The 17540-nt window shown below is 36.7% G+C and overlaps 1 protein-coding gene across 2 annotated transcripts in view; it reads left to right on the top strand.

The window, feature by feature from the left end:
- The window catches only part of LOC103130107 (glutamate receptor ionotropic, kainate 5-like), a 79219-nt gene that overhangs the window by 46595 nt on the left and 15084 nt on the right, over positions 1–17540 (top strand). For both annotated transcript variants that reach the window (XR_001660187.1, XM_016665667.1), the window contains exons 12-14: positions 2126–2239; positions 12581–12690; positions 14156–14329. Coding sequence is in view for 1 of the 2 variants with exons in the window: in XM_016665667.1 (XP_016521153.1) it covers positions 2126–2239; positions 12581–12690; positions 14156–14329 (398 nt within the window). In the remaining variant the exon portion in view is untranslated. The remainder of the gene's footprint in view (positions 1–2125; positions 2240–12580; positions 12691–14155; positions 14330–17540) is intronic.

Genomic DNA, 17540 nt, shown 5'->3' with positions numbered 1-17540 from the left:
ACACTGATTATTCTTCAACTAATGCAATATTTGTTGTGAAACTACAAAAACAAAAGTACATCATTGATAAACATTTACTATTAACAGTTAATTTAAAATCTAGGCAATACTTTTGACATTTCCTATTTAATGTCAGGTGTTTAAGGAGATCCAATGGGACGGGTTCTTGCAATATTAAAAGTGAAATATAGGGGGTGCTGTGGTGGCGCAGGGGCATAGCACAACCCACGTATCAAGGCCTTGGTCCTCATGACGGTGGTCACAGGCTCGATTCCCATCCTGTCTACATTTGCCGCATGTCTTCCCTCTCTGATTGCCCTCTTTCCTGTCAACCACTAGAGCCAACAAAAAAAAAGCTAAATATGTTTTGCAAAGCATGAATTAGAGGTTTATGTAGCTTAAGCTATTGTTATGAACCCCATATGTATATTAAGACTCTTATTTTGCATTAGGAAATTAAGTCATTTTGTAGTTGTCATCCGGACAGAGTCAGATAAACAACATCGCCTGTCAGACTGACTGAGGACGCTCAGTTACATAAACCCTGAAGAAGCCTCCGCTATCTTGAAGTCATTTAACTGGCAGCATTTTGTGAGGGGGAAAAGCAGTGACAGGTTGGCAGACAAAACTATGTATGATGTATAGACACTGTGATAGTACTGCAAGTGGCTGGCTGTTATCGATCATATATTGTTCCCCCTGAGCTTCCAGTGGATACTAAATTTGAAAATTATTTGTCACAGTTTTAAGGCAGCTGGAGCACAACCACTAAAATCAAGACAAGATGGATCATTCCAGAATGAACAGAGATGCTTTAAAGCACAGTGTGAGAATTATGAAGCATTATTTGAGTTTGTGAAAACACAAAAAGGAAGCAGTAAAATAATTCAATATAAACATGAGTCAAACTTTAATTGAAGTACATTGCGCTGATTTGAGATTGCTTAAGACACAGTTTGTAATTTGTGAAACCTTTCATTTATTTGTGAGGATAAAGAGGTGACAACCTTTTGAAAATTGAATTAATTTTTGTTTGCAGTAAGAAATCCCAAACTCTTTTCGTGTCTCTCTCAAAGCTGTTCCTCATCTGTTTTTTAACTCACCTGTGTAGCTTTCAAACTCGCAGTCTGATCTCGTGTTCTTCCTTTCATAAGCAGTAGAACGTTTTCAGAAAAAAGAAAGCTCTCAGATTTGTATAATCTAATTGTATGTTAAGAATCCATGATAACTGTTCTGTTATTCAGACTCTGTGACCTGACAGACTGTCTGAAATAAAATATATTATCACTACAGCCAAGACTGTGAAGTATTAATTACCATCAGTATAGTATTGCTATGTCAATGGCCAAATGATCCTTATAACAACCTCTTGTGTTCGTAAGAGATGAACTAAATTCGTTGTTGGAAAATTATTCTTTGAAGTTGCAAAGATGAAACTATTTTGCTCCAACATTTCTGCGGTGGGAGGAAATGTTAGTATCTGAAGGCAAAAGTCATTAGAACACCATTACAGAAAACATTGTTTCTGACAACTTTATGTTCCTCCCAAAGTGTTTTCTGGTAATGCAGAATAGTTAAACATGAATGCAATTTACTGGAAGTTATTCTGCTAATTATGTTCATTAGGAAAACAAACAGAGAAAACATTTCCATAAAGATGATGTTCATTAGATTTTGCTCTCTTTGCTCTCATTATTTACTTAAGGACCAAACATTTCTGGTGGTATATCACTTTAAAGAAATTTGGTTAAAGGCCTCAGTTCTTGTTTTTTTTTGTTTTCTTCACTTCAATTATTGTGTCTCCTGCTTTTTTACCCAAATATCAGCTTTCCCTGAAGGTACTTGACCCACTTGACTCTTCTTCCTTTCTTTTATGTTGTGTGGCTTTTGTTTCTTATTTTCTATGAGACCTCCACTGACACTCTGCTATCCCTGTTTTTCTCTACCTTATGTTTGAGATTCTTTATCTATTTCATTTTTCAACTTTGGTTGCACATGCACCACAAGTTAAAAAAAAGAGAATCCTTTTCCATTTTCGCTCTCCTGTACCTTCTTTCTTCTTTCAGTACCTGGAAGTTACCAAAGCTAAACAATCATTTCTGCTATGCTTTGTGTCTTGCTGTAGAAAGCTGACCTGGCTGTCGCCGGCTTCACCATAACCTCAGAGAGGGAGAAGGTAATTGATTTCTCCAAGCCATTCATGACTCTGGGAATCAGCATCCTCTACCAAGTGCATCTGGTGAGCTTGCCTTTGTATTTTCAGTTTTGATTAAAGCTGCATTAGGTAACTTTTATAAATAAAATTATTTTTACATGTTTAAAACTATCACCATGTTGTGACAGTTTAGTATGAGGCAAATAATCTGAAAGAATCTCAGATTGTTTCACGAGAGGAAGGTCTTAGACCTTCCTCCTGGCTCTGGTTGGTTGTTTCTGACTCGGTGTTGTGTGTTTCTGCAAAAAAGGACGTCAAGGAAGCAGAGGAGCTTGATTGTTCCTACAGATTATCTGTCTGATGTTATACTGTCACACCAAAGGGGCAGTTTTAAAACATATGTAAAGACAACATGTCACTTATGTTGTTAGGCACTTAGCTTTAATGTTTACTTTATACCTCAGTCTGAAAGAAAGCACTCCTGGGAGTTCACAGTGGAATGGAGCCACACATAGTGTAAATCATGGTGGTTAGGAATCGCTTCACCCCACTGGTGAAGTGTGCAGCGGAGCAGAGACGCATTCAGTGTAAATCCAAGGTCACACACTTTCTCAGTTTCTCTTTTGTTGTCGCTCTCAATGTCACGATCATCTCAAGGCAAATTCACTCTTGAGATTGTTCTTTCCTTTTCAAGCTTTGGAAACCCCTTGGTAAAAACCCATATATTAGCCACATCGCTTTGTTCAAAATGTGTGAAAAAAGTAGTGGCTTATTGTTCGGAAATATGACACATTGTAACGTTTTAGTGGAATATTTTGTTAGAATGTCTACATGTTTCTGCTGTTGCAGCAATACCTGTTGAACAAGGTCATTTTTACATTTACAGTACATTTGCTATTACGCCTTGAACCTTTTCATGATTTGTCATAAAAAAGATTCATAATTTAAATAGGAGATAAGATTTGTTTTCCCTTTAAATCTGGCCTTTGTTGGAAGCAAGGAATAAGAAGTTTTTTTTGTTTTTTTCCAACTAACTGGTTAAGGAACCCAACCAACATGTGAAAGAAGGTGTGAAGCTGAAATACTGAACAGAACATGCCAACCATGAAAAATTGTGCCGTTCATGTGCTTTTCTTCAGGGAAAGGGAAACTGGCCAGAGTTGATGAGAGGAGCAAAGAACTGATTGTAATTAGAGACAATCTTGGAAAAAAATAAAAATAAAAAATACCTGTTTGGGTCTGCGAAACAGTTAGCAATGGGCCACTTGTTGATCCTTCCAACATGACAAACAATCCTGAACATACAGCCTGATCTGAGTCTTTCATTGAAGTCTGGAAATCAGAGGATTGTCTTTCATCAGTTTCCAAATCAAATTATTAAATAAATAAAGAAAAAATATGGTGGAAAGATTTTAGAGCTTCCATTCTTTATTCACTTATCAAGAGATAAAAAATTAACTGTATGATATGATTTCTGATATTGATTGGTAAAGAAATAAAATAACATCAAAAATAAATGCATAAGCATTTTTCTTGCATTTACAAAGTTTGCATATTGAAATATTGAAGTTATTTAAGTTTTGTTTTTAAAGTGAAATTTAAAAAGTCCACTTTTTTTCATCGTGCCAGCAGAGTTGGGGCTAAAGTTCTACAGACTGGAGCGTGGAGTGTCTGCACCTGATATCATTTTATGTCTGCGACCTCACCGTGTGTTTGATTTGAGGAATTCAGAGGTAAAAAATAAAAAAAAAAGAGCTGCAGTTGCATCAGGAGCTTCCTTCTCAGCACGAGCTGTGCTGCTGGAGGCGCTGACAGTCGCTCGACCGCTCGGGTCACACAGTCAAACTGAGTTTCCAACAAAGCAAAAGAAAGTATTACTACAAACACTGACGAAGCAGAGGCGGGGATGCTTTTGGGGGGCAGATCAGATAAAAGCAGAGCTGAAAACACAGATAGAGGGCATGTTTTTATTTTTTTTTTATGCAGCAATGGTATAGAGGCAGGAGCTGCTGCTTTAGATTGTGAGTTTTCAGCCTCTGATGGGGGATGGTTGACTTGGGCTTCCTGACTGGAATCTAAAATTTGGGTTTTCTGCTTCCTGAGTCTGACAGACCTGCAGATTCAAGACATGGGATTTGTGACAGTTCTGAAGTTTTCAAATGCTGCATGCTTTTTATGTACAAAAAAAGACCTTTTGAAATTTCTTCTGGGATTTTCCTCTTTATTCTGTTTTTCAGTCATCACTGATGTTTACTGAAGACGGATATAAAACGATTGCAGCGAATGCTGGATCTTTTATCTTTATTCATATTGTTGATTTGCTCCAGTGTTATAAAGAGCATAATAAACTTATGTTTTACACTATGAAAACTGCCCCCCTAATGGAAGAAGCAACACTATTATGTTTCCATTGAATGTTTGGAAATTGTCAGATTTATTCCATATTCATGGTAATGTGCTTTTTACTTTCACCTCTTGTTAGATGTTATTTTTTTCCACTAATTTCTAAAAAAAAAAGAGCTAAAACACTTAACATTTATGGCATAAATTGACGGCAGTTCCATTAAAAGTCTATTTTTTTAAGTGATAGCACCAGAAACATTTGGTGCTTGAGTAAATAATCAGAGAAAAGAGAGCAAAATCTCACTAAAATAATCTTTACAGAAATGCGTTCTTTGTTTGCTTTCTTAATGAATATAATCAGTAGAGGAACATTCATTAAATTGAATTAATGTTTTACTATTCTGCATTAAAAGAAAACACTTTGGGAGGAACACAAAGTTGTCAACAAACGTTTTTCTGTAATAAAAATCTATTATTGTCAAAACTAAAACGAAATTTAAGGTTATAATGTTTTAAAACTTCATCCGGCAAACAAGCAGCAATAACAGACGATGTGTATTTTGTATTTTTATATATTAATTTAGTAAGTATATTAAAAATGAAAATGACAAAAGATATCTTCCAATTTATATCCCTTATTAATTATTATCAGCTAATTGATTTTTTTATAAAAACAATAAAATTACACATTTGTTAAGATACTGTCAAACTGTGGTATTTTAATTCAAGTTGGGGATTCTGTCAGAAATTCATGCCAGTCCGTGCATTTTGCATATCTTCCTGTTTATGAGCTGGAATAATGCGGCTCAGTGTGTGTTTGCCTAAACAATGCAGCAGTTTCTCATTTACAGGTGAAGCAAAATGCAGCATCAGCTCTCCAACAACTCCACCGAGGGAATACATCACACCAGTCCTGCTTAAATTATGCCTGCTCCCCCTTTGATTAAACATTTTATTGATTACTTTTAAATCACTACAAGCTCATCCCCCCTCCTCTTTATTTTGCCTCCACTTCCTTCCAGCTCTAAGCCTCTTATTGTGCCCTAGTACCCTTAAATCAGAGAATCAATTGTTGTTTAAAATGCCATGGCTCACACTTAAACAAAGGGAGACCATGATTTTAGTGTTTTAGATCCAGAACATTGAAAACAAAGACTGCAGTTACTATAGCTGCTACATTAAAAGGAGCTTTTTTTTTTTAAATTAGGTTATTAAAATCTGATTTATTTGGAATTAACAATATGGTTGGTTCTCTTCTGTATTTTGCTAATTTAAAACTGGTAGAAAATGAGCCGCTGCGACCTTTAAAGGAGAAGCTATAGACAACGAATGGCTGGATGGATTTAAATCTAAACTCTGTGAAGAAACACACAAACTTCTAACATTTACTGAGGTCACAGTGCCCCAAGGAACACTCAAATCATTAGTGATGGGTTTTGTGTTCTTCGTCTGATTCTAGCCACAGTCGAGTTTTACAGAAAGCTTTTGAACTTCATAAGTGCTACAAATTGTTACATTTTCAAGCACATGCCTTTTTAAGCCAAAGTGAATTCAATCAGCTCAGATTTTCTACACTCCACATTCTGGGGAAAAAAAAAAAATCTGTAGTATATTTTAAAATAAAAGTAAGTTTTTCTTTTTCTTTCTTTTTTCCTTTTTTGTTAGCAAGAAACAACAAAAAGCAAAAATAAATAAAAGCCACTTGGCTCAATTTAGGCCTAAAGCAAGCAAAAATCAGGTGCAAAAATGAAAAAGGTTCTTTTTGAAGCGTCTCTACCGAAGAGGCTGATGCAATACAAAACAATAAAGCTGCAAGCTGCTTTGTAGATGGGCTCCTGTCTTCTTATTTCTGAGAGCTTTTAACATAAAAGGTTGAAAGGGGGATTTTCTGAGAAGACCGTAATCAAAAGTCATGTAAGATTCCTCTAATCACTCCCTGGTCAAGACGCCGAGTTCCTTGAAAAGAAGGATTGGGCTAAAAAGCAGATGCAGAAAAAGGATTTATGCCTAATCACATTAAAAGTGTCCTGGATGCAGAGTTTATACAACTATCCTGCAATACCTTATTTATATCTGTAACATGTTAACTTTGTTCCTCATCTTCATTTGATTATCACATAAACTTAATTATTTCCTTAATTAAAGACAACCGTATGGTTGAGTCTAGAACAATGAAAGATTTAATTTGTTTGAAAAGTAAAATAAGAAAAAAAACATTTACTATTTTTGATTGAACAGCTTTCTACATATGTGCATACTGGTTAGCAACTTAAAGCTGGTTTACAAAGACACATTTATGTTTTCTTTATTTGCCTTCAGAGTTGAGTTGTGATGTCATGATTATTGTTCTAAATATCACTTCGTCATTCCTGATTTATCAGTCCCAATCTGATCACTAAACATCATAAAATAAATCCATGTATAAGTTTTAAAACTCAATAACGCTTCAGAATTACACCTCAGTCTTTATTCAGTTTCTTCTGTTGGGTTTTCTTAATGCATTTTTTTCTTTTTTGCTATCACAACCAGAGTTTCCACAAGTCAGCTGTTTGTGAAGCAACAAAAAAGTCTTGACTCACTTAAGAATGTTCTAACAGCCCTTAGGCAACGGGTCATTAATTTCATCGTAATTGTGTCTCGTCAAACATAAAGCCTCTGTCTCCATCCAAACTTTTTTCACATGTTGCGTTATGCTGAAGACGGTTAAAGAGATCAATACTTTCAAATATTTAGGTTCGCCGTAGACAAATAATTAAACTCTAGTCTTCACCTTCACACATCAACATGCACAACAATATAGACTGTAGTTGTACATAAACTGAAATCACTCTGTTACAAAAGTCCTGTTCCACCCGTTCTACTCTGCTGCTCTTCCTGTCGCCACCAAGAAACAATAATAATAATCAAAATCTCACACATTGCGTCCAGGATTGTACACCTTCCCACTCTAAGTCTGACTCACGCAAATCGCACAGTCACCATATGTTCACCATACATTGCAAACAGTCCTGACCGTCTTCTGAACCGGTTCTTCACTTTGCTCCCATCTGGACACAGATGCAGAACTCTGACCTGGGAAAAAAAATACATTTTAAGAAAAGTTTTGTCCCCTCAGCTGAGTTTATCAGCTACCATCCTGTGGCAGTCATTCATTTCCTTGGCTTTCTTGTGCTAGTATACAAAAGGGGAGGTAGAAAAACAGAAGGAGGGATGAATGTTATGTTTTAGATGTCTATGTGGGACATGTTGGGAAATGTTAATGTTGATGTGTATGTATGTAATGTTCTACTTTTTCTGCCTAAGTTATTTATATCCACAGATTGTAATGGCATGTGGAAAAAGATTATCCCTGTGGGAAAATAAAGACATCTATCTTAAGATGAGTTGTTAATAGTTCTTATAGCATATCTCCATAAGGTTACGTTTAAATGTGTAAAGACAAATCTGCAGAAAAAGTTACTTTCCTGCTTCGTGAACTTAATTTGATTTGAACATCGTAGAATGTAATAACTGCGTCGCTCCCTTTTCCACAGTGTGATAATGGAGATATGTGAGCAAAACCACAGTGAAGTCTTTTTGTGCAGAACTTCCTTAAGAAGGATGAAAAATGTTTAGAGAGCCCAGATTTTTAAATCAAAAATGTAATGTGCACACACCAGCCTATTGCAGGCAAACACATAGACACACAGGACAGGCAACCATATGCACACTTAGACTTCAGGACAATTTAGAGAGCAGTTAATTGAACAGTTTTTAGAGTACCAGGAGAAAACCCAACGATGCACAGGGAAAGCATGCAACTTTAAAACTAATTGTTCAAACAATGTTTCGAATGAAAGCAGGAAATCCAGATTATCATCACTGATTACTTTGTTGAATAGTTTTTGTCATATTCAAGGAAAGGACAATTCTTTTTTTTTTTCACCTTCTTAGTGTAAAGTATAAAAGGGAACCTTAATCAGTTGGAACTGTAGAAAATCACATTGTGTACCTTCAAAATTCTGCATCTTTTGGTCCTGGGAAATGGAAACTAAATGGAAAAACAAAGCTCAGAAGACGTGTCTTGTCTAGCAACAATTAATGACATTAGTGATTCTCTTAGTTGCTATTATCATTAAAAGATCCACTTCTGTTTCCTTGCGGGAAGAATTATAATGGCTGCACGGTCCCTGTCTGCAGATAATGTACATCTGCAGCTCATTAGTATGCACCTCCACCATCTGTCCTCCATGTTTGATCCAGTCCACAGTGACAGCATCAGTTTATTGACTCAGTGATCAGTCAGCTGCTTAATGTGTGTACAGCAAAGCCCAGCTCACACAGTAGTGTCCCAGCTGCATTTTCTTAAGTGTTTATTTAGAGATTAAGTTGACCGAGAGCACGTTTTTACTCACAGTTACGGCCTGCAGTGGCAATTTATGCCCTCACACTGATGTGCTGTGAGAGATCCATCGCCTCAGTCCATGGCGGGAACTCCTGCCTCCAGGGTGAGTCTGGACTGGAGGATTTGAACCATAAATTCACTTTGTTAAACACCAAGCTGCTCCTTCTGACTGCACAGCCCTGAGTAGATGAGGTGACACGCCGTGTTGATCTTGGCACACATATTGGCAGGGTCGTCTGCTAATGGACCACAAGGTAGTAGTAACCTCGAGATTTCTATTGAACCTTCTCTATTCCATTAAGATTTTTTGTGTTTTCAACTTTTCAGTGTCTACTAAAGTTGAGAAGTTGAACTTCCTTTCCCAGCTGTTTGGACTGATGACAAGCTAAAGGCTAAATGAGCCTCATTGTTAAAAGGACTTAATCATACTTCAGTTTGAATCATCGGCACAGAGTTTTTTATACAAGTTGTTTAATCAGTACACAGCTTTCGTCTGTGATAAAGCATTATAAAAGGTGTGAAAAATGACAAGCACCTCTGTTGCTTAGCAAACCATGTCCAAGCTGTCATAAATATTTGGCGTGCTTTAGGTTCATTGCACAGGGACAAAGCATTTTGAGTGACACTCAAAACGTTTGTCAGCCCTGAGAGTAGCTATTGCTGCTACAGTTAGCATGAGTTTCAGAGCTTTTGATTTGTGTCAATTTGTGCATTTTTAATTCAAAATCTAACTTGGTTTAATTTTTCAGACCTGAACTGAAATAGAGATTGCTTAAAATATAACCTTGATTTTTATATAAACGTGTTTATAGATGCTACAAGAAGAGAGAGAAGGACAAGGAAAAAGAGACGGTGCAGAAAATCTCATAGCTGGGCAAAAAACATCAGTCACACTGCATGATTTCCACACAAAATATCTGACACAGCTTGATGTTTGTCGCTGCTTAATATTTTTTTCATCGCTCAACGTTGTTCTGAAGAGTGCTAAATTGCCAATCGGTGCGTCTGTCACTCTGAATAACCACAGACCACTGATTTACCCCCACAACCAGAAACTTTTTTCTAAGTTTGTCACAACAAAAGATTTCTGCTGAAACGGCTTCAAGGGTCTGTTCTAAACTTGAGGACTGCAGCATGTTGTAAAAGTGATGATTTATTTATGTAATCATAACATCACAAAAGTCATCAGGCATGTGTTTTTGTTTCATGAGTTTACATTAAAGGATTAAGCAACAGAATAGCCTGTAAAGCTGCAGTCTGAGGCTGCTTGTGTATTCAGTGCTTCACATAAAATATTTCTTTTCTAGAAAGTTATGAATAGAAATACTAAAGCTTAAAAATAGCCACATCTGTCATGTATGGACTCAGTAACAAACAGTACCCTACTATATTCTTTTTTTGCACAATGTTTGTTCCAGCACTGTCACACTTTGCAGTGAAGAATTTTACTGGAGTAGAGTCAGGTCTACTGAACAAGAGTTTTTTTTATTAATTTATTTTTTTTTTACTTCATCGCATTGCCTCTCTTGCCGATATCTAAGCCCTATATCACTCACCCAAAACGCAATGGGAGAAATTGGGGCCTTGAATCTTTTTGTAGACTATTTAGCCTGGAGCTTTTTAGGACTGGTGCTGACTTTACTGACACTCGTTGATAGCATTTAGCAGACTTCACACGGTTAAAGCTCGACAGAGACATTAAAGGCTTTATATCACATCTCACAGATAAGCTGAAGTAATCTTCCCCTGAAAAGCACACCCCGAGGTGGAGAATAACAGCAGTTTACTGTTGGGCTGATTTCAGAATTTTATTTTTCTATTGATGGCAACGCCAACGTCTGCAAACAGATTTCTGATATTTCATATGGCTGCCGAGCAGCTGGGACTCTTTAAGCTCTCGAAGTGGAGGGCCCACAGCTGTCCGCTTATTGGGGCTGCTACTGCAGAATGATCAGATTTATGTTTTTTTTTTTTTTTTTTTTTTTTTTTTTTTTGCGGGGAAAAGATCTCCATATAACTGAAAGAGCTCTTCTCCTACCTAGAGAAAGGTTGCTATAGGTAGTCATAGTATTGAGACTCATTAATGTAGTTTTGCTGCCTGGATATGCAATATTAGATTATTACAAAACATAAAAAAACATAATTTTAACTTTTTGAAAACCTCTTGAAACACACACATAGATCACATCTTTTTTTTTTTTTTTTTCCCTTTTTTTACAAACACAAATCTCAAACCGGAACCTTTGTATTTGCATGTTTCTGGTATGCCCATAAATGTGATGCACAAGTGACAGCAATGGATGGCAAAGCCTCTTCTCTTGGCCACTGGAGGTAAATTTACGCTTCAAAATGCTGATGTGGTGCTAGAAAAGACTGTTGTCCTGTAAGCAGAGCTGGTCAAGCCTAAAATAGCCTCTCAATCAAAACATGTTGCAGCAGCACAGACGTTTCTAATGCTAATGTCGGCATCCACACTCCACTTTTCTAAATAAGTATTTTTTCTAAGCTGTATGAATGATCACTGGTTCCTGTAATGTTTGAAAGCTGAATAGATAAAGCAGCACATTGCACCATTAAATAACATTAAAAAACAATGAATATGTATTTTGTTGAGCTTATCTGTATAATTATTCAATAATTAAGCATCAAAAGTGGCTTTTCAATTGAAATACTTATTTTTTCAGTATATGGTTTTATATGATTAAAATGTGATTCGTTGATTAATTTCAGACCCTGCAATTTAATTTAAGCTGCATAAACTAGAATTTGAATCCAATTTACAACAATAAATAGTTTAAGCTTTTAAAGTTGAAAGCTATAAGTCACATTTTATCTCTTTGTTTTAAGATACACTCTTCCATGTTCACACTAAATTATATCTTTTTTTCCAATATGTAGATTTTTGTGTGCTGTTTAAAAATAAAAATTAAAAAATGCTCTTTTTCTATGTGCAACATTTAATTAACTCACTGTAATTTCTTGAGCAAGTTTCTGAGAACAAACAAACAAAAGCAAGTAATTTAATGTCAGATTAGCTTTTTGATTTGCAAAGTAATCAATACAATACATTTGTGTCTGGCAGCAGATAATCTGCTTCATACACGTTAGAAACACATACAGAGAGATGCTGCATGCGTCTACGAAGCTTATGAGCACATTAAAAGATTGTAATCTTTTTAATTGGCTAAGCTGTTGACTGGCACACACATTAGTGAAGACATCTCCATGTTGATCAGCGCCCTTGCCCCCTGGTGCTGAACAGCCTGAGTTAATTTTTACTGCTGCTTCCAATTCATCAGCACTTATTGTGTTGTTGCTCTTCTGTTCAAAGAGTCTGAGGCACAACATTGTCTTACACCGTCTCCAACTTATTTTGATGTCATCAGATAACGAAGATAAAATGTAGAGATTACTAAGGTAGAAACAAATTGTAAAGACCTCAATAAAGGTTCTGTCTTTAGCCTACCATTATTTTTCCCTTCCATCCAGCGGTATAAAATTACATTTTATTGTAGATGTGCTGGTTTTTATTCTAAATGATTGCAGGTCATGATCAAGGCAGGACTTCAGTCAGACAAAACGGCTTTGTGAGACTTAGCCTCAGCACTGCTTTCTTTGAGGCTAACCACATGAAGGCAAAGTAAGAGGGAAAACAATGCTGTCAATCCTCAGAGCGTTTCTTTGTGTTTCTCTTTCAGGCTCGAAAACCAGGTTACTTTTCCTTTCTCGACCCGTTTTCTCCTGCTGTTTGGCTTTTCATGCTGCTGGCCTACCTTGCTGTCAGCTGTGTTCTCTTCCTTGCCGCCAGGTATGACACCTTTCTAATGATTTCAGTTTTGCCTGTTTCTTACTTTCTGAAGAACTTTTCAATGGGCTTGTCTTACTGGGTTCCCGAGGGTTCATTTCTAATCGCAATCACAAAGAGAAGTCGAAAACGAGAAAAATAACCTGGAATATGAAAAACCGAACCACATTCCACTCGGAAAAAGAAATGATTAGGAAAGTGGTATTAGATTTTGCTTTCATGTTTTTGTGCCTAAAAATGTTACAATTGCACCCATTAGGCCAAAGAATATAATGAGAGTTTGGTAGCTGTTTAATGACGCTTCAAGTTTTTCATTGTTTCTCCTCTTCTGTGAATCAGCATTCGTCCTAATGCTTCTGCTTTTTTGACGTACTGAAATGTTTCAAATCATCAAACAAATTTTAATGGAGCATTTATATAATAAATGCAATATTGATTACATTTATTAGGGAAATTGGTATCTAAAACATCTTGGTCTGAGTAATTGATTGTTCCCATGTTAAATTGTGAAATAACTGTGCAAAACCACATTTTTTGCTTCAGTGCCACCAGCTACACATGATTAGCACCAGACCACAATATGAAGTAATCTAAAATGCCACAATCCAAAAAAGAAAGAAATAATACATGGAAAGATAAATATCTATTCCTCAGGAAAGAGTTAGAAAGCCCTTTCTAAGGCTTTAGGAATCCAGTGAACTGCAGTGAAGCACTACAAAATGTATTGTACAGCATGTGAATGACTTATCCAGGAGGTCACTAAAGGACCCAGAGCAACATTTAAAGCAATGAAGGCCTCACTTCCTCCACTGGATAACTCATAATTAAACAATAAAAACAGAGATGGCAAAAAATGGAATCCATTTGAGAGCTGAAAGGCAAAAGAACATAAATGATCTCAGACTTCAGGAAACATTTTCTGTAGGTTGCAGAGAGAAAAAGTACATCATACTAAAATCCAAATGTGAGTTTTAGGGTGCTTATAGGTACTGCTTTGCTGCTTCGGTGCCTCAACAAATTACTAAAACTGGTGGAAGAATTACTTCTGATCAAAACGCTGAAGGTTTCTCTAGTATTTTTGTGTTAAGGTTGGAAAGCCTTTTCTATTTGATGAAAACTTCTTTTCTGATATGTACTTTTTTTTAACCAAACAATTCATCTTATGTGATTATTTTTTTATCCCTGATTTTCACCATAGGAATAAAGTTTTTTTTGAAAAATTTAATACATGACATCCTTTTTTCTGATGTTATCCCTGTCTAATGTCAAAATGTGTTTGATAAACATTTAAATAAGACAAAAGAGCAACATCTTGCTTCTATTTTCGATGGTTTCAATGTTTTTAAGTGACCCTATTATTTGACTATAGACTTTTTGGAAAAAATTGCCTTAACTGATCACCAATGTATCCCTTTAAAAGGTATTGCATACTTTTTAAAATACGTAGCTTTCTCTTTCTTTCTTTAAGGCTCAGTCCTTATGAGTGGTACAACCCTCACCCGTGTTTACGGGAGCGGCGGGACATCCTGGAGAACCAGTACACACTGGGAAACAGTCTGTGGTTCCCAGTTGGAGGCTTCATGCAGCAAGGCTCAGAGATTATGCCGCGGGCCCTGTCCACCCGCTGCGTCAGCGGAGTCTGGTTGGTACCAAGACATTCATCACAGTAAATTATTGACCAGAAGGTGCAAGTTATATTTTTGTAGCACTATTAGCTTTTCTTGACAGGCATTAGACATGAAGTGGCCAGAGAGCGAATTGGAGAAGACTTGCAGCAAACGTCTCGGTCGGGGCTCAAACCTCAGATGGACGCATCAAGGCCGAATGGCCTCTGTGTGGGGCGTTCGCTCGACTCAAATTTAAGAATATTTTTGGCTGATGTAACACATAAGTAAACCTGCCTTGGCATTTTGACTTATTTGATCTGTCAAAACATCTCCACGTTGCTGATGCAATCATTTAATAGTGGCAAACGCTATCTGGTCTGAAAACAAAAAGGAAAATAAGAAGTTTGTTTTAGTGACGTAAAAAAGAGGAGTAGATGCTGCCACTTTTATTCTTTTTAAAGTTTCAGAAACTTTACTGACACATTTACAGTTATGCTTCTCAAAAATGAAACCTTTAATTAGTCACGCCTACTCTTTTGCACCGCAAGCATTTTTGACATCTAGTCTCTTATGTTGATGTGTAATTACAGCAGCGATAAATTGTCCAAAATTTCTGCTTTAATGTAAGGGGGAAAAAACCTGGGCTTTGGACAAATCTCTTTTGTCTTTAGGAAAGCACTTTGGTATTTCATTCGACATTTCTCATGGCTGGAGCAAACAGAGAGGGGCCTTTGATCAATCCTCTCACCAGAACCTCTCTAACTCATTCTTCATTCTTTTTTTTTATTTATGAACTAACCTGGAGTATTGCTGAATCTTTTATGTTATTCCAACCAATAAATTCGTAGTTTCAAGTACAGCAAACTCAATATCTTTACATTTGTGTTGGTAGGAGCAAAATAATATTTTTCGACTTTGCCTCCGAAGCAGGAACAGTTGCTATGGAAACTCAGTGGTTCCATGAACCCACTCTTCACATTGCGTTTGGAAATGTTAATTTTGTAATCTATGATATTTATCCAACACTCAAATGTCCATAATTATAATTCTGAGATTATGCCACCACAATAAAAGACGAATCTTAATAAAATATTGTCTATTAAGGTGTTTGCACATCTTTTCTAGAGGTTAATAAGTATCATTGGATCTATATTTGAAGAGTCCAAACATCCCATTCAGCACAGATGAATATTAATTTTACTCACCACCTTCTGAACATGAAATAATCACAACCTGAGAAACGCAACGCTCTCCTTTTTTTTGTAAAATGCTCACAACACATGGAATAGGAAACAAATGAAGTATTCTTTGTGTCTTGGAAATTATATTGAGAGATGTGTGTTTTCTCCAGGCATGAAAGGTCGATGCACAAACATGTCGCAACAGCTTGCAATTATTACACAGAGAGCATTTGTCATGTTTGTTTTGTGTCCTCTGGAGCTGAAAACCACTTTGACTGCCTCACACCTTGAGACAAGTGAACTGGCAAAATTATGCCATCATGTAATCTCACTAAAATGTCGTTGCTCGTAATAAATCAAAAATAACCGTTTCGCGGAGTAAAAAATCCAGGAAAATATTCAGTAATGTCTCAACATTTGCAGCAATATCAATATTTGTCAATGTGCTGGAACAAAGTGGTGATAATAAATAGCACCTCCTAGTGGTCATTACTGTTATAACAGGAGTCAAGGAGGAATTAAAGACGCAAAGTTGCCCCAGAAAGCAAGGAAAGAAGGATAAATGATAAGAAGAAACGCCAGAGCAGACACCCCAGATCCAGACCTCCATACTGCTCTCCCTCCTCCCATCTGCCCATTCCTTCCTCTTCAGCAACATTAGCTGAAGGTGAACAGATGGTATCGACTCTAATGTGAAAATGATGATGTCAGTTTCTCCTCAGGTTTTTATTTCCACTCCTCTGACTCTCTGTCCTCTCTCTAATTCAAGCTAGTTTCTATTCCAAACTTTTAGCAAACACATTATTAATTGTCTCGGTAGATCATATAATGCAGATGCTAGTTTTACTATTTTGTGTTTGAAAACTTTTTAGTTTCCACTTTTGTTTCATTTTCTCCAAATTGTTGGACAACAATGTTAATTGTGGGTTTTCTGATTTTATGTTATTAGAAGCCGTTTGGGGTTTATGTTATGTTTAAGGGGCTTTGCAGAATTGTTTTTCAGAGTTTTTCAGTCAGTTAAAAAATTTGGTTTCTGCTTGTAATTAGCATTTTGGACTGAGTATCGTTGACTTTCATATCTCTCCTCCCTCAGTCCCAGTAGCGGCAGCTAGACAGATGGTAGAGAGATACTGGAGGGGCTGGAGGGTCCATCGACGGATTTTCCCTGACAGCGCTCTGCCTAGTCTGGCACTTAGTCTCATAAAAGCTAATGATAGCCGTGGCACAAGTTGCAACATCCCGAGGTCTGTCTCTGTATGTCTGAGTGGCTTGTTGGCTGGCGTGTCCACGTTGCGTAACGATTAAAAGAGACGGAACAATGGAGAAATTCAGTCATGTCCGTGCTGTTAAGGGAAAGAAAAACAAAACGGATGCTTGTAAATTTCCTAACCCTTCAAACCTGTCTTATAAAAGCAGTTAATTAGGAGACGACCATTTGGTAGATGAGTCTTCCAGTTTAGTTGTGACTTCAAAAGGGCCATAATCTGGTTTTGACTTTTCCAGGAAAGGCTTACTTTGTGAGTCGCAGTAAATAACTTTGGGACCTGCTGTGTGAGTTTCTCCCCAGCTGTTCAGTGTATTGTCTCTTTCATTCATTCAGTTTCACCTTGTGCTTCAAAGGGTTAAATTCTGCACATGTTGACGAACTCGTCCTTCTGTCCGACTCTAATTAAGCTGCTTTACTCTCAGCCTGAAATGTTTGTCCATTTACCTTAAGATGGAACTGGAACTGGCTTGTGTTGGCTTTAGAAATAAAAGAAATGAATAAAAAAACACTGTTCATATTTTATTGGGAGTTGACCTGCAGTGGAGTCTGCAGCTCAGGTTGCAAGACTTTGTTGCTGTCTGTCATTTTGACAGACGGCCAAAAGAAATCCGATAACATATTTTCATTTGTCAATTTTTAAAATGATAATAATGACAGATTCAATAGTATGTCATTATCATTCAGTTTAGTTAATGTTCTTATGACTTTTATGACTCCCAATTGATTCAATTTATCCAATTTTACACATTTAAATTCAGTATTGATAGTGCAAAGCTATAATACGGTAAAGTCAGTTCA

This window comes from Poecilia formosa, unplaced genomic scaffold (genome assembly GCF_000485575.1).
Source record: "Poecilia formosa unplaced genomic scaffold, Poecilia_formosa-5.1.2 Scaffold607, whole genome shotgun sequence".
Lineage (NCBI taxonomy): Eukaryota > Metazoa > Chordata > Actinopteri > Cyprinodontiformes > Poeciliidae > Poecilia > Poecilia formosa.
This window is presented reverse-complemented; position numbering and strand designations above follow the sequence as displayed.